This window comes from Aedes aegypti, chromosome 2, assembly GCF_002204515.2.
Source record: "Aedes aegypti strain LVP_AGWG chromosome 2, AaegL5.0 Primary Assembly, whole genome shotgun sequence".
Lineage (NCBI taxonomy): Eukaryota > Metazoa > Arthropoda > Insecta > Diptera > Culicidae > Aedes > Aedes aegypti.
This window is the reverse complement of record NC_035108.1, coordinates 463067367-463085912: the sequence shown is the minus strand read 5'-3', so window position 1 is coordinate 463085912 and position 18546 is coordinate 463067367. Positions and strand designations below refer to the sequence as shown.

Here is an 18546-nt window from a genome sequence, read left to right as displayed (position 1 = left end):
AGCCATGAGAACCAACTTTTACTATGGTTCTCTAACTCGATATCGAGATACAGAATATCGAGTAAGGGAGAGTTAACTGTATACCATTTAATTCCACTAGAGTTCTAGTGGAATTAAATGGTATAGTACTAAATTCGTTTTTTTCATCTACTTACTTTAAAATGTTTTTAGAATTGAATATTTCTTAAAAATTTGTATTTTACTTCGAATACACTGCCTTTCTGAAACAATATTTGATTCGGTCATAAAATTTGGTGTATACTGCTGTGCTACATTACAAGTTTCTAGTAAAACTTTGTTATATCTCTGTACACATGAAAAAATTCTGTGGTAAGAATTACTATTTTAGCTGACTACGCCCATTCTTAAAACTACCATGGAAATTCAGACCAAATTACTATGTTTACGGTACACCCCACCGCATTACTGGTACATTTGACAGAAATAATTTACAACAATCTGATTCCAACTACAGACATGGTAAAATCAAGCGCATTTCTGGTCTGCTGAAAATTGCCGGTGTGAGCGCTTAAGTTAACCCCCTAAAATGGTAGTTTTTACCGCACAATCTTCTCCTACAGGTCGGAAAATCGATTGCTGTGATCAATCCTATCGCCATGCTTTAACGTTCAACGCTCCGTCATCGTAATCATCGTCATCATCGAAACTTCAAAAGCAGTTTTTCTATTCAAAACTAAACATTATTCGATGAAAATGTGTTCACTGTGTTTCGGTTGGAGATTAGAATACATTGAACACATTTTCCTGTTAATTTTCTTGATTTTGAACGAAAAAACTGCTTTTGAAAATTCCGAAATCAATGACGGATCCTGCCCCCTTAACGCAGAGAATACTTAAGGTATCGTCTTAACAAACTCCAGTAGTGTGGACTTTTTGGGTTGATCGATGTTTTATCAAAGGTTTAATAAAGTTGTTAAGACTAATAAGTTTTAAAATGAGTTTCAACGATATGGTGGTAACAAGACCTTGCAGTAAACAAAAGAAAACATAAAATGTTACTTGGGCCACGCACCAGAAATTGTTTTGCGGAAAGCTCCGGAGAATCCAAAAAAAGACCTGTCCGAGCACCATTCTTGTTCATAAATCACTCATGATAGCGAGTTTGAACTTTTTCTTTGTTGCCCCCGACCTTCCCCGGTAGTTATTATTATGTCCTCAACGGCCTGAACCTTTAAACGATGGCAGTTTTACACCTTTATGGCACTAATGACGAGGCGCGAAATGTAAATAAGTTTGTCTGGCTCTTGCGGTCGCTTGCGGCGCTTTCGACTTCCCTTTCTGTCGCTTCCGATCGGCGAGGCGCGCTTTGAGCCATCGTCATGAGCGAAATTGTCATGGTGTTGCAGTTTTCCTCATGTCACTGATTGAGGATGACTGACGGGCGACGTCATCGGGTGAAGCACTTAAGATAACCTACATTTCTGAGCAAAAGTTTGCAGTCTAGTACTCGATATTGAAAACGGCCTTACAGTTGAGATCGAAATACGCGTATCTGTCGAAGGATACAAACTTCAGTGTAATTTAATGGTATATTACTAAACTCGGTTTTATTCGACTAAAAACTCGAAGATTTATTGTCATTGAATATTTGTTTTGTTGACTTACTTACTCCGCCATACTTTTAGGATTAAAGGATCCACATTGATCAAACATTTTGGTCGATCCAATGCTGAGAAATAAGTCATGCTTTTGTAAATTTTGTAAAATGTCAAAAGTTTTAGTAATAATTATGTTAACAAAAAAAAAACATAATCGCAGTAACTACGAAATAACCCCATATTTTTACACGGAAGTGTACATATCTAAAGTGAGTCTGTAACGATGCAAGTAGCAGAAATCCATAACCGAGCATGTCGCATAAAATATAGCGAACCGCAAATTTTAGCTACTTGTGTTTGCCCTGTCGTGGTCACACTCAGTGATCTCTCGTAGAGACAGGTCTGCTGAATGCCCGTACATATTAATGCGTCATCCAAGCGTTTCCAACAAGCGAACTTACTTAGCGGGTCGAAAATCATTGCTAACCAAAGTAATAGCGCGCTTGTTACTGGACCGTGGCGTGGCGGTGTTCAAATGGCGTTGAAAACGCCTTCGTCGTCTGTGGAGTGTGGGAATGAAAGGAGTAATTAACAATTTACATAATTCTAGTCGCGATCGTTGTAACTTCTCGGGGCAGGTTTATTTCCTTTCTTTTAATTATCACCCGTTTAACCGCTGGGTCTTCGGCTGACCTTTGAGGAGCGGTAGTAAATTTGTCTACAATAAAAAAAATACTGACGGTACGTTTACCATACAAACCGATATGGAGAGCAGACCACAGGGAAAAAATTTAAAGTGAAGCTACATTGCGAACATAATAAAAATCTTTTCGAGTATTAGCCCTAAAATGCTACTCAATAGTCCCAAACAATTGATAATACTGACAAAATAGCATGTATGGACTTTAACAGCCCATCGAAAAATCATGAAGAGCATACCATGCAGCTCACTTTCTAAGTAATTAGTCGAACCTATCGAGGTATTACTGAATCTCTTGAGATTTTCAGAGCAACTCCTGAAGAACTCCCACAGCACACTTTCTAGAGGTTCTTGACTGTTTCGGAATTGCCGTAGGAATTTCTGGAACAACCTAAATCAGTTCCCAAAAAATGAATTGATCAAATTCCAACTGATATTTTATGGAATCAATCATACAGCGAATAAAGAAGATTTTCTTGCAGAGCTGTTGAAGAATTTTGTTGCTGAATTGTTGAAGAAAATCCTGCAAAATATTTGAAAGTGTTTCTGCGCGATGAAACTTTTGGTCAATTCGGTACTTGGTCATTTCGGTACAAAACTCCCCAAATTCACATAAATTTTCCTGGTCATCCATTAGTTATCTACAAATATATGAGGCAATAAGAACCAGGGTTGTTAACGTTAATCAACGATTAACGCCGTTTCGTTAATCCGTTGACGTTAACCTGTAACGGTTAACGAAGCAAGCGTTGATTGCGTTGAAAAACAAATTAACGATAACGTTAACGTACAGCGTTGATTCAACGTCAACGACTTCGTTGTTTCTAGCGTTAACGCTTTCATAAAAATATTACTGATGGTCATATTCGATTGATTTATAAATAAGTAAATGCAGAAGCCCAGAAAATAATTCAGTTTACAAAATAATAAATGACGAGTGAACATTTTAAATGTTACTGACATTAGAACCAGAACCAGATGGCAGACATGAATGCCATGGCAAAAAAAGAACCAGATAATTACGAATTGTGTGGACAGTTTCAATGGTTTCAACTTGGACACTGAAACATACCATGTTCAGAAACGATTATTTAAAAGAAAAAAAGCTTGATCTCATTGCAGGTTTTATGCAATGTTAACTGAATATTTCTTCTTCGGATTTGGTGGGAATGCTGGTTATATGAGAGCTCAATAATATCGGAAGTGGGAAAATCTGCTCTACGATTATTGCCACTTTCGATTGCAATGAATACTTTTGTCTGCTATGGTATGTTAGGGTTTTATGGCAACTTGTATGTATGGCAATGAGAAGTCGGGTCATCCTGGGGGCGGTCACTCAGAAACATTTGGTTGTTGGATGGGTAAAACAGGACGTCGTGTGCTGGCTGGAGGCAAAGGAAGCCGCTCTCTGGTAACGGTTTCAGCCCATTGTTGTGGGTTGCTGGAACAGCGAGGTCATAGGACGGATGCAATATTACTAGGAACATCTTTACAATTTGTAAGAGGTCTCCCAAGCAATCACAAACTGACGTTCAAAGAAGCTGACTTTTGGGTGTCTGCACTGTGAACTTAGATTTTTTTCAACCAATTTTCCATGGATACGGGGTATCAGCATAGAAACGTGTTGTTTATTGATGATTCGAAACATTCTCGGAGAACCTTTTCGAAACATAAAATCAACGCTTGAGTTAGCGATGATCGTTGTCGTTGATTCAACGCAAACACGTTAAGGCTAAGTAGCCTGTCATTCGTTTTGGCAACAATGATTACTTTTCAGTTTGCATTTCAAAGTGATAACACTCAGTCTTGATAGATTATATAGACTTGAAGAAGTATCACTGTACGCGCTAACATGCATAAAGTATGCTGATACTTTTTGAGCTGTGTCAGTGCCAAACCAACTGATTTTCTTTGATTCGAAATCGTGAGATGAATTAGCAACAATCATCAGCGATGCATACAAATTTCAATGACGGCCTACTTCGCTTTAACGTTGACGCTAACAACCATGAAAATTAACGCAACGACGTTGACGTTGATCTAGAGCACAATCAACGTTAACGGCGTTTATCGTTGATTAACTTTTACAACCCTGATTAGAACAACTTCATCAAAAGGCTAGTAGCTTGGTCTGTTTTTGTCAAATTTGTTAAATAAAACTAAATTTAAGCTAAATATGCTTTTTCGCTCAAGAAAAGTAGAAAGTTTCTTGACCCAATTGTCCATTTCAAATAACATTTCTTTTTAAATGCGTACTGCGATCAAAGAAAACTGAGTTTCGTGAGCATTTCTGGCAAGTGGTGTCTGACACATCGAGCTAGGCGATTATTTTTCTTTTCAACAATAAACCAGGCTTTAGAAGGAATATACCGTTTTGTCTCAAATTGCGAGTTTTATAGAGTTTTTGTTTCGAAAACCGCTCAATTTTCTTCACAGGATGATAAATTCATCAACGATTTGAGTTCTCTACAACTAAAATTCGTGAAAATATCAACTACAGTTAACTCTTCCTTACTCGACATTGAAGGGACCATCGAGTTAGGGAGGTATCGAGTTACAGAACACAAAACCAATGCAACTGCGATCCAAGGGACCATCAAGTGAGCCATGAAAACCATTATTCAGTGCTGTAAACATTCGACACTTTGAGCGACGTTCGTTTCGTTGCCATGGTCAGCAATCACAGCAAGAGCGGTAGAATGAACGTCGACAAACACAAAAAAGTGTCAATTGAGTGTCGTCTGATATGAGAAAATTTTATAAATCATAAGTTTTGCATAGAATTCAGACATCGGAACATAAAAAACATGGATAATTTGATTTTGTCTGTTATGTCGAATGTGACACACATACAGTGAAAGCAGAACAGAAACAAACAACACCATAACGCTTCCTAACATAGCTATCGTGGTCAGTGGCATTCAATTGACATTTTTCTTTTCGACATTCGTTTGATCGCTCGTGTTGTGAATGTTTAAGCGAAGCGCTGCCGAATATCAGCGAAAACGTGTCGACTACCGTGATTGCTTACAACACTGCCATTATTTATCCAGAAATAACATTTCTTTCAAATATTTTTTTTAGTTTCACTATTGGAATAAATTTTTGCACTGAAGAGTTTGATATACTTAGCACAAATTAACCCTTTTTTCAAACATTCTATATATTTTTCTAAATATGATGTTACCTTAATTACAGCTATGAGAAGTGTTGACTAAAAATTTAAATAAATTTTACCTTTCTTCATACATAGGCTGTTCTTTGGAGCTTTATTCTTTAGATATTTATTGTTTCCAACTGACAAAAGGGCGGCAATCGAAAACATTGATCTGCTCAAGTTATCAGCGAAAAGAGAAAACGATTACTGCAGTTACTTCGATGGGTTCCCCGAATGTTGATTCCCCAAATGTCAGTTCCCCGAATATATCGTTCCCTGATTAGCCCACTTTCGCGAAAACTTTTTGGTACTCATAATTGTCGTAACTTTATACATTTCAGGGTGGTTAACGAACTGGCCCTCTAATATGCACCCTTCTTTATTTAGTTGGCGGTTCTTTTGAGTTTTACCGTCCTCAGATTTTTTGTCAATATATGTATAGCCGAGAATGACAGAATATCTCCTTCTTTTGATTGCTTTTCGTTCTTTCTCGTTCACTATACAGCCACTGAAGAGTATTATAGCACCTATTGAAACTGCACGACTTTTCGGGGAAACCGGTCATTCGGGGAATTTGCATTCGAGGAAAAGGGTCATTCAGAGAACTGGCATTCGGGGAATCGACATTCGGAGAAACGAAATTCGGGGAAAAGTAGCACAATCAGTTCGATGATTCTGAACACAATTTTTTATGTCTTTTCGTATTATTATTATGCAATATTTTTTGGCGTTCAATCTTCTATTGGATCAATCATAAATTTTGCCTTCTTTTAAAAATAGGCTGTTCTTTATATTTATATTGTTTTAAATTTTATTATTTAGTAAACCTAAATGTTAACCTAAATGTTGGGGCCTTCCTTAGCCGAGTGGTTAGAGTCCGCGGCTACATAGCAAAGCCATGCTGAAGGTGTCTGGGTTCGATTCCCGGTCGGTCCAGGTTCTTTTCGTAATGGAAATTTCCTTGACTTCCCTGGGCATAGAGTATAATCGTACCCGCCACACGATACACGAATGCGGAAATGGCAATTTTGGCAATGAAAGCTCTCAGCTAATAACTGTGGAAGTGCTCATGAGAACACTAAGCTGAGAAGCAGGCTCTGTCCCAGTGAGGACGTTAATGCCAAGAAGAAGAAGAAGAAATGTTAACCATTTTTATATTTTACTATTTTATCAATTCTTGCAGGATATGCTCTTAGAATGATAATTACTTTTGAACCTGCCAATATTCAACATATTCTTTAGAGATATGCTGGAAAAATATTATTTCAATCACAAATTTTCCCTTTTTTTTGATAACAGTCGGTGGTTTTCATGTACACTTCCATAATTAAAATTTACGTTAAATCGTTCAAAAGTTTTGCCACAAATTTATATATTTTTTTAAATGTGTTGTTCATATAAGTTATGCTGGGAGAAGATTTTTTTACGTTAGAGCCTTAGGCATTTAAACGAAAAATAGTCTATTCTCGTATATAGGCTATTTTTGCATTATGCTGCAATAATAGATCTTTAAATTTGAGCTTTTAATATTTGGCTAATATGCTTTACTTCTTTTATCAAGTGTAACGTCCAAACTGGAACAGAGCTTGATCTGCAGCGAAATATTCTATGAGCGTTCCCTTAATTAATAACTGTGAACTGTTTTTCGCCAGTTTGTTATTTTCAAATATGTATATCGCAACAAGTTCAAGGAAACTCTATGTTATGGGATGTAGAAAAAATTATTATTCCAAAAAGATCTTCCACCAGGCCCGTCACGAGTTGTATTTAATTATGCTCTCTAGTGTCACAACAATTTTTGACATTCATTGCTTGGAAAATCTCTTAATGTACACCACGTTTGTTGAGAACCTTCCAAAACATTTTGCTATGGGCTCGGTGGTGTTGATCTTGGTAAAAGATTCAAAAATGCCGATATTCATTCTAAGTCAATTATTATGCCAAACGGCCATTATGCCAAATGACCATCATGCCAAACGGCCATTATGCCAAACGACCATTATGCCAAACGACCATTATACCAAATTACTTTATGCAAAACGGATTTATGCCAAACGACCTTATGCCAAACGGGGCTCATAAAGATGAGAGCTATGGTGGGCTTCGTAGCCGTGCGGTTAGCGGCGTTAGTCGTTTAGGCGTATTGTGCTACGGAGTGTGGGTTCGATTCCCGCCCCAGTCGTAGAAAACTTTTCGTCAAACGAAAAATTCTTCACTGGTTCACTGGTTGTTCCGTGTGTACGTTGTCTATAATGTTAGTTATGTTCAGTCTGTGCACTGCCTATGGCTGGAGACGGTGTAAATTGTCTTTTTTTTATACGTTGAAGCCAAAAACTTATAAGATTAAGAAATTGCGCTTAGGATACAATATTCTGATGCATGTTAATGTGTTCAAAAGAATTGAAACCAACAGTTTCAACTCTTTATAGAAAACAGCGCAAACTGATGCTCTGTTTGATTCCCCGAAGTTTAAAAGATGTTCACTAGGCCGTCCCTTATTTTTCGAAAATGCGAAATGATATAAGTTTGTTATTGTAAAGTGCTCGTCTTCTTACCAAGACTCAGGTAACAATATGAAGTCCATACGTGGACGCTAAGTGGTACTCCAACGGCCCTGAAGGTATTAGGCGTATATGATCCCGTGCGCAAAATCGAGCTCGCTGCTCTAGTGCACGCAGCATGGGTACGAAAAGCCACCAGTAACAAATTATTGTCCTGCGCGCGTTGATAATCAACATAGGATTTTTTTTCTTTGGGATGATTCGAATATTACATAACGCAAAATTTGCCTATTTTAGACCCCCTCCCTCCCCCACGTAACAGCTTTTGTATGAAAAATTGCAAATTTTTGTATGGACAGTAACACTACGGAATACCTTCTCCCTCCCCCTGTTGCGTTACGTAATATTTGAATGATCCCTTTGTAATTTTGAATTTCATGTCAGCGTGCAGTGCACAGTGGTCCAGGAATCAGTTTTACGCGGAAAGATGCATTTTGAGCTTTAGAATGAAACATTAGACAAAAACGGTCTTCTACAAAGTTGTTTGTATTAGTTAAGCCCTTCGTTTGGTGTTATTGAAATTTAGGGTGGACCACATTTTCATAGAAATTGTGTAACTAACTTTCTTATTTGTAGAAATTATATTATACATGCTTGAGCAAAGTTTTAAACCATTCAATTTCAAGCTACTTTGCCAAAAAAAGTTTTTTTGTATCTCTTAAATTGACCGATTTAGAGCTTTATTCCTGCAGTAACATAGGGTAGTCCGAACAAAACTGGTTTTCTGGCTCTAGAGTTTTCAATTCAAATTTCTCATCAAAGTAGTCTATGAGACACTTTTAGAGCTATAAAAAATGCGTAATTTGGTGAGTGAAGAAACTCGCTATCTCCTTCCGTTTAGGAGTTATTGTTGTTTTTCTCTCAAAACATGCCTACTTTGATTGTGAATATCTCTGATTGGGGCAAACATAAAAAATATCTTTTGACGGCATTCGAAAGACAAAATGAAATTGTATATTATATAAAAAAAATCAGATGTGTTGTAATAAAATGCCTTGGAAAACAAAGGATTTTAAGCCGAAAAACTTTAATAATTTTTGAACTAAAATAGATATCATCAATATTTTTGCATGAAAATTTGCGTTTTGTCAAGTTCTTAAAGTCGTTCATAGACCGTTTTGACGAGTAATCTGAAATAAGAAAGATAGGGCTCTAAAACTATTTTGAAGATTTTCATAGTATGTATTTTATTATTATTTTGCATTTTGAGCCTGAAAATGAAATTTTAGACAAAAATGATATTCTACAAAAGTATTTCTAAAAATGTAAGCTTTTATACTGTGTCATTTGAAACTAGGGTGGTCCACAATATCACACATATCATATAATCAATTTCTTTTTTTTTTGCAAAAATACTGGTATATGCTCTTAGGCAAAGCGGTAGAACTTGAAATTTTGATCAACTTTGCCAAAAAAAGTTTTTCTGTAGCTCAAAATTTGACCAATCTAGAGCATTTTTTCCTAATCATAGCAGGGTGGTCCAACAAAAATAAGTTTTTCAACTCTAGTTTTTTTAATATTATTTTCTCGTCAAATTCGTCTATGAACGACTTTTAGAACTTAACAAAACGCAAATTTTCATACAAAAAGATTGTTGATATCTATTTTAATTCAAAAGCTATTAAAGTTTTTGTGATAAAAAATATTTGAATTTCAAGACGTTTTATTAGAGTTACAAAAATAACACATTTGAATTTTTTTGATATAATATACAATTTCATTTTGTCTTTTGAACGCCGTCAAAAGATATTTTTTATGTTTGCCCCAATCAGAGATATTCACAATCAAAGTAGGAATGTTTTTGAGAAAAAACAACAATAACTCATAAACGAAAGGAGATAGCGAGTTTCGTCACTCACCAAATTGCGCATTTTTCATAGCTCTAAAAGTGTTTCATTGACTACTTTGATGAGAAATTTGAATTGAAAACTCTAGAGCCAGAAAACCAGTTTTGTTCGGACCACCCTATGTCACTGCAGGAAAAAAGCTCTAAATCGGTCAATTTAAGAGATACAAAAAAAACTTTTTTTTGGCAAAGTTGCTTGAAATTGAATGGTCTACAACTTTGCTGAAGCATGTATAATATAATTTCTATAAATAAGAAAGTTAGTTACACAATTTCTATGAAAATGTGGTCCACCCTAATTTTCAATAACACCAAACAAAGGGCTTAACTAATACAAACAACTTTGTAGAAGACCGTTTTTGTCTAATGTTTCATTCTAAAGCTGCGGCTCAAACACAAAATTTTTTTTTTTTTCATGCAAAGACCGTTGCGGAGGGGGGAATGGTCAAAAATTGTACATTCAACGTTATGTCGTAAAAGGACGCTGCCTAATTTCGTTTTCATTTATTTTATCGAATATTTTTTGTATTCAATCTCACTATTTCGGCTGTAAAATTTGCCATGTCATGGTCTTGCAGCAAGTGCGAATTCAGCCTAGAAGTTGCAGCGTGACGTCATGGTTAATTGATTCATAATATTGTGCTCTGCAAGAAAAATCCACGGAACACGATTATCGGATAACTTGAATTTCAGAGTTGCGTTTGGATGGGTTATATGCATGCCCCTCCCAAGTAACCAGTAAGCACGATAATGCGGCACGGTAACAGCATTATATGCGCATATAGAGTAATCATTTGATGTATGTCAGTTTTATATACGCATATAATGCTGTTATAATGCCAGAAAAGGCGAAATAGCGTGCCATTATAGTGCCAAGATATAACCGTGCTTCTCTGCACCACTAATGCTGATATAAGACCACGTGAGAAAGGTCAGTTGTTTTCGCCAGGTTTTTAGGGCGAATATTTTGTGCTTTCGCGTACGCAGCCAGAGAGCTTTCGCGTATGCGGCCAAGCAACTGGTACACGAGGTAAATAAATGAATGAATGAAATCGGAAACCTCCAATAGTATGCAAAAAAATGTAATAAAATCATACAGATAGTACTTCTCCGTATCAGACACATTTGTTTTGGTAGTTTCCATCCTTTTGAGGACTTGCAATTGCCACATTTTGATCCTCCTTTTATGATGATGAAATTCCTTATTTTGCGTTTCGAACCTGCTACACCCGTATTGTTGAGTTGTTGTCCTGCTCCTTTGCTCCTTTGCTCCACATAAGATGAATAGTATTGGAAAGAAAAGTGACCAATTTAAACCATTACTTTTCCCCGTCATAAAACCTGCAATTGTAGTTGTGAGATGATTTATGTTTGACTCCCTCTTACCAAACACAAAGCACGTGGTATATCTGTCAAAACACTGGATGGCATTTAAACATGCCCTGTATTCGAATATAAAGCCAATATAGTGCTTATTTAATGCCTGTATGCATCAGGCTTAGAAGCATTAATGATGCTGTAATAGGGTTTCTATGCAGCGGAAGTGCTGTTATAAGGTGTTTAAGCATTTGTGTTGCTATTATAATGCAGCATCTATGATGCTGATTTAGGGCTAATTATTAGTGCTTATGGTTACTTGGGCTATTCGCTACTTACACTACTGTTTATTAAAGTGCGGCTTATTTTTCAAAAGTTCTCAAAACCAAAAAATCTTGTACTCTTAGGAATTCCAAACATATTAGAAGAGAAACCTCAAAGTTTGAGACAAAAATATCAAGATTTAGGGTTTGTTCACAAATTTCATAACGCCAAAAGTTACCATTTTCGACACCCACCCACCCTCTCGTAATGCATTTTGTATGAATATTTTTCAAATTATGTATGAGCTGTAGCATCTCAAGGATGCCCACCCATCCCCTTCAGCGTTATGAAATTTGTGAATGGGCCCTTAGAGGGAGCGCAAGCGTCTTGAAAGTAAATTTTCAAGTTTTTAAAAATGGCTTTCAGTGAAGTCACCATAACTTCGGTAATTTCTAACCCATTTTGAAACTTTCAGCACCATTATCTTAAAAACTAAATTTATGAAAACTTTGTAGAAGGTCAAATTTGTGTAAAATCAAAACTAGTTTCAATAAAAAGTAGTTTACTCCAAATGTTTCATCATTTTACTAAAATAATATCTTTGTTTGACCATAACTTCATGAATACTCAACCGTGCATGGTTTAGAAGTTTACTTAATTGTTTTCATACTTTTCACACGCCACATTTCACTAAAAAAATGATTTTACCAAATTATTCAACAAAAACTGCACAAAACCATGATTTTTTAACGAAAAACGCCAGTTTTTTTATATTTTTTGTTAGTTAAACAATATTTTTAAAGCTGGAACTGGTTTTCCATATTTGTTAAACCTTTGAAAAGGTCTTGTCAACAATTTTTAAATAATTTTGAAACAATAATATTTTTGCTCATGTTAAAAAAATAAATGCACTATTCAACTCGTTATTAAACGGTCCCTTGCCCTGTCGTTATAACCTGGGTGCTGCGAACTAACTCAAAATGCTTGTCAAGCGGGAGTGTGATTGCCGGAGCCAAACATTAGAGATTGTGGTTAGGTTTCTCTTGAGAATGTATTGTAATCTCACGAGAAGGTATTGTTATCTCAGTGATAAAAAATATATTTGTTTTCAATATATGATCTTCCACATCAGAGGCTTTATCTTTAAAATCTGCGTATGTTATCAAAAAATGTGAGCAAAGAATTAAGTAAGAGCGTTCGAGATGCTGATGCCACCAGAATCTTTGGTTTCGATGTTATTCGGTATGATGTTAGGAATCGAGTTCATACATCACGAACGAACACCGCATTGTAATTCACAGATACAATAACAAAAAAATGGTATATATCCACGCACTTCTCGCAGACCGGCTATTAGCCAATTTCGAGATATTTATAAACACACTTTGAGAAAGTCATGTGAGCTAGAACGCATACAAGCTCTCCAGAGAGAGAGATCAGAGAGCGAAATTTAGTAAACAGAGAATTTAAAGTGACGTTTGAGGGACAAATACGACAAACCCAATTCTTCATAAGAAACATGTTTCAAGATTTGCTTGAAAATATAAAGGGGTTTAGTTTTCAGCACCCAGGTTATAACAAGCTTATGGGGGCCCAGATAGCCGTAACGGTAAACGCGCAGCTATTCAGCAAGACCAAGCTGAGGATCTTTTCGGGTTGGAAATTTTCTCGACTTCCCAGGGCATAAAGTATCATCGTATCTGCCACACGATATACGCATGCAAAAATGGTCATTGGCATAGTAAGCTCTCGGTTAATAACTGTGGAAGTGCTCATAAGAACACTAAGCTGAGAAGCAGGCTCTGTCCCAGTGGGGACGTAACGCCAGAAAGAAGAAGAAGAAGAAATTATAACAAGCTTCGACTGTACAAATATATGAAATAGGTTGAGTATTTATGAAGTTATGGCCCAACAAATATGAATTTTTCAGTAAAATGAAGAAAAATTTCGAGAAAACTACTTTTAACAAAGACTAAATTTCGATTTTAGACAAATTTGATGTTCTACAAAGTTTTCATAAATTTAGTTCTAAAAATAATGATGCTAAAAGTTTCAAAATTGGTTAGAAATAACCGAAGTTATGGTGACTTCGCTGAAGGCCATTTTTTATAACTTGAAAATTCACCTTAATGACTCTTGCGCCACCCCTAAGTCTTAATATTTTTGGCTCAAACTTTGAGGTTTCTCTTCTTATATGATTTGAATTCATAAGAGCACACGAATTTTTGGTTTTGAGAACTTTTGGAAAATAAACCGCACCCTAGTGTCTATGCGCAAAAAATCCCCAAAAGGTATAATAACGCGAAATTGAAAATTCTACAGGCTATATTTACATATTTTTTTACGTTCGTATTGTTCTCAATGTATGAGAAAACCAGAATAGGCCCTTTACAAATCAATGCACTTATGACTTGCCACAAAAGCATCATCCTCTAATCGCCTGTAGACCAACAGGAGTGTTGCCAAAATAGGTAACCTATTGAAAGACGTAAATATTGAAGTTTATGCGCTACAATCTTCAGATAAGGAAAGTATTGAAAGGCTCAATTATTACCAATGCATGCTTTGTTGCCTAATTCCGATGAATTAATTAGTTGTGTTCGATTTTTTCAATGAATTTACATTGTGATTAAAAAATACACCGCAATTGGATATGGTTTTCTGGCAACCTATTCCCGTAATAAAAAGTGATTGCCGAGGAAAGCAAAGTGCATTAATTTCAATTTGTGATTTTAAGCATAAAAATTCAGTATTTTGGAGTGCTTTATAGACAAATCAAAAGTTTAATAGTGCTCGGTGCGTAGCTTTTGTGACATTTGAGCGGAGAATAGGACCTTTCAAAATGGTGAGTTTTTCTCATGCTGTTCTTGTGTTGTTTTATTCGGCAGTTCACGAATGACGATAATTTCGAAAGCATTTATTTCATTCCATGATAAAACCCATGTTATATAATATTCTTGTGAAAGATGAGGTTTACATGGAAGATTATTGTTCAAGGAATATATTGAGTACATTGAAGGTAACTCTTGTTCCGTAGATAAATTTTAACAAGGACGATAAGCTAGTGTTGCCGAAAATACCCTCAGGGTTCCGAAGCTATCACTTACCTTTAATGAAATGTTGAACTCCAAAGGATTTTCGCTTTCCTTCGCGTGACGCGTCTACCCTTACCGACACCTAACTCGATATCGAGATACAATATATACATGGACAAAACGGAAAATCCATATTTGAGTATTTTTGAACTTATTTTTGAGTTATTTTTCTCCCCCCATTTCATTTGCTCCTTCTATTGTTGTCAGAGAGCGAAGAGCAAAACAACCCAAAAACCGAACCTTTGTGCGTTGCCTCAAATTTGAGTAAGTGGCATAGTACTGCAAGTTGAATTATTTGATCTGCCGGTTGAGTGAAAAGAACTTAGCCAGTAGGTATTTTTTTTCCCATGGTTGCAAATGAAAACAACTTCTATCCCATCAACTAAAAATTAGGTTAACGCACGATCCCCCGGAATTGAGTGGAATGAGTTCACTTTTGAGTACTTCATTTTTTCCGTGTAGAGTATGGGAGATCAGATTCTTTTCTCACATTCAATTACTTGCATTTGGTAAAATTCTTAAACCAATCTGTGTTTACATCAATCGAGCACAAGCCGTTCAAACCCTTACTTAAACATCTCAGCGAAAAATTATCGCATTTTCATCACACCGAAGCATAAACCCTTTTGAGTGAAATTTCATGCCAGTAATCGTAGCAGACATTAGAAATAAATAGTCTTGTGTTTAGATTTATCAGCCGCTGAAGAAAAACTGCTCCACTGACTGAAAATTTTAAGAACAGTTGATTTTGAATATAATACTTTTTAGTTTTTCAGTCATAAAAACGACTGCATTTGACGTTTCTTGACAGCGGAATCTGGGCTACATATGATGTTGATATTTTCCTCTTCGCGAGTCTCTCTCAGGTGATGACCAATCGATCAAATTTTCAGCGTGAATGGTTGTCAGGTTCTCTAAATTTATGCTCTTGAAAATTCGAGGTTTGGCTTCGATGCATCTTCACCTTATATAACACTGCGGAACACGTTTTTGTCTCCAGCATCAAAATACCTCTATTTACTTAATTAAGGGTTGCTAAATCCATTGCCGTTTACAGAAATGTCATAGCACGTCTAGTTTTTGAGGTATTGGTTGTTGAAAATGCGAAAATTGACTATTTCAGCCAACTTGCATGCAAGTTTGCCAGCTTGTAAGGCAATTTATTTGCTTAATTTGCCACAGAATTCAAACTTTATGTGTATAACAACACTTATCATGAAAGTTTGTAATACTTTGACGCGGAAAAGTTATTTTTTGATGGTTTCGAAAAGTATTGTATTTTGCCATATAAGAGAAACGAAGAATTTTGTATGGAGACTGCAAGCATATTGAAAAAAATCAGTTTAATCTAAATTTAATCGTGAAATTTCAATCAAAATACATCTGAAATGAAAGTTAAAGTCCTCTTTTGCATGCTAGGTGGAAAAGATCACAAAAAAGTTTGATAAAATATACTTCAAATTTTAGGTGAACATCAATAAAATCAATGTTTTATACAACTTTGGCGACCTGTAGCTAAAAATTGTGACGTGCTGGGAAATTTCTGAGAACGGCATCAGATTCAGCTACCCCAAATCTACTAGAGACACATAATTTGAACCTTGAGACACGCAAAAATGTAATTTTTGTTGCGCTGTGTAATCCTTAGAATGTTTTCACAAAATCACAAAAATACTGCTATCCATTCAATCAAGATTTACCGAATTGAGTTGTTTTAAACGTATTGCTTCTGAAGTATTATTTGATATATCATATTTTGAATTTCCTACTCTGACATCGTCTATAAATAACTGTTAGATTCCTGTTTTACATTCCGAGGAATAGGGTAGGATCAAGTCTAGGTTAGAAGCCAGCCCTTTCCTATGATTCTCAAAAATAGAACCTGCTTTTCAATTTCCATTAGTTTTGTAAAACCACTTCCCCAGTTTTCACCTGAAAGAGTCACTACAGGACTAGCAACCTGTTCTCTGTTTACTGGAGGTTGAACGAACTGTGGATATCCTGTACATTAAGTACCGTGTGTGGTATAAAGTGATTAAACATATGCCAACAAATATTATACATTTCACTTTCAATGCTATGAAGCGTTCCTCAGTCAAATCAATAACAATTCCGTTAAACCACTTAGATGAAAATACATGTAATCCGTGAAATCAGAGCTCTAGTGCCACTGATTGTGAGTTATCGAGATAAAGGAAAAAATAGTCAATCCAATGAAGCTCATTTTTTCCATCCAACCCCAACAGTCATAGATCAATCAAAAGCCAATTCCGCAAAATGAAGCCGGAGCCAACAATGTGGAACCGCCGAAGAAATGAAACACAACCACTTCATTAATGTCAGATAATCATGGCAAACGGATTGTTTATTATTACGAAGATCTTTTTTAGCTCGGATTTAGAGAAGGAAGAAAAAAACAGAATCTCACGTCACAGCCTCTACTCGTGAGCTACAGCTACTGGCGGCGTTGCTGAGTCGCATCCAGCAATTCCCAGTCGTATGAACAAAAGAGTGTTCCAAAAAAATCAATGCTTGTTAAGTCATGGTGCTCTAGCGATAATTTATAAAAGTTTTGTAGAACAAATCAACTTTCTTAAAAAGAAATGTTTGTAGATTCCGCCAGATCGATTAAGAAAAAAGGCAAATTTTGATAAAAAAAAATGACGTTTAAGCTGTAATTTATGTGTCAAGCGCTATCAAACTATAGAGCACAAGACCAGTATAAATGCATTTCGAGGCAATTTTTACTATGGTTCTCTAACTCTATATTGAGATACCGACAATACCTTCAAGGAAATAAAAACCAAATTCAGTACTATACCATTTAATTCCACTAGAGTTTGCGTCCTTTGACAGATACGCGTATTCAAAGAAATACATATAAAATATATAAAACATATTGGGCTTTGAAAACTTGTGAACATAACATCAAAATACGAGAAGTTTCGTCAAAAATGTTCATTTTCATGAATTGATCTGGTGGAAGCTCTGAACGATTTTTGGGAAAGTTGTTCTACAAAATTTGCCATAAATAAACATATCTTTCACTCTAGGGTTGAGCACCATGAATTTCGAACATTGATGGCTTCCAGGACACCCTAATCACCAACTTACTTACTACCTAACAACTGCACTGAGATTGCACAAATGCCATGCGAATTTGTTTCTTTCTTTCCTCCTTTCATTTTTGCCGCTGCCCAAGAGTGGTTATACCATCATCATCCAACATCCAACACCAGTCTTCACTACTTCACAATTGCGTTGCATGCTGCAGTTATGTATGACTTCTGCTTCGCTCTAAACTATGCATGCACTATTAAGTTTTTTTGCTTTCTTTCGCCTTCATCACAGGTATCAATCTCACCACTAATAGTCGGCGGCATTCCGGCAGCTAGTTCGCACAAATTGATCGCTAATTAGACCAGTCGACTGGCAGTTGATCGATTTACGCATCGTCACTTTTAATCACATATCACTTAAGTTTCCTCCCCCGGTCACTACTTACATTTTACGTGAATGCACAGAATCACTATTTTAACGGCAACCAGCAGTGGAGAGACCCTCGGCCAACTTTGATGCTCACTAATCACGTGTCACGATTTTCCGCCTAATTTTCACTGAATCAGAAACAGGCGCGAAGGAACAAATCTCGCAGCAAACCGTGTCGTGTGTGCGCGTACCGAAAGTATGTGCGGCGTCGCGAAGCGCAAATTGAAAACTGATAAGTACTCTGACGAGCGATTCATAAGATTCCACCGCCTGCTATGGAAACTAAGCGCTTCGTTACCACCCCATCTGGTAGTTTAGTTGAGAGCAAAGGCAAAGAGCGAGTAAAAGATAAACTCCTTCTGGGTCTTACCGTTCGGGTAGAAGCGGAGCTGCGTTGCAGTGGCTCTCAAACTATTCGGACTCATAGTGCGCATTGTACCTTCATGCTATGCGTACACAAATACTTTGTACTCTCGGAAGTGTTTGAGACTATCTATGGATGGTACACAAATTATGTCACGCTAAATTTAAATATTTGCGCATCTCTCAATCTCTAAA

The 18546-nt window shown here is 36.3% G+C and overlaps 1 protein-coding gene across 1 annotated transcript in view; it reads right to left on the bottom strand.

The window, feature by feature from the left end:
• Positions 1 to 18280, bottom strand: part of LOC5568180 — a 100515-nt gene extending 82235 nt beyond the window's left edge. Inside the window, exon 1 of the mRNA XM_021848213.1 lies at positions 18005 to 18280. Coding sequence (XP_021703905.1) covers positions 18005 to 18006 — 2 coding nt within the window. The 5' untranslated portion in view covers positions 18007 to 18280. The remainder of the gene's footprint in view (positions 1 to 18004) is intronic.
• Positions 18281 to 18546: the final 266 nt, after the last annotated feature.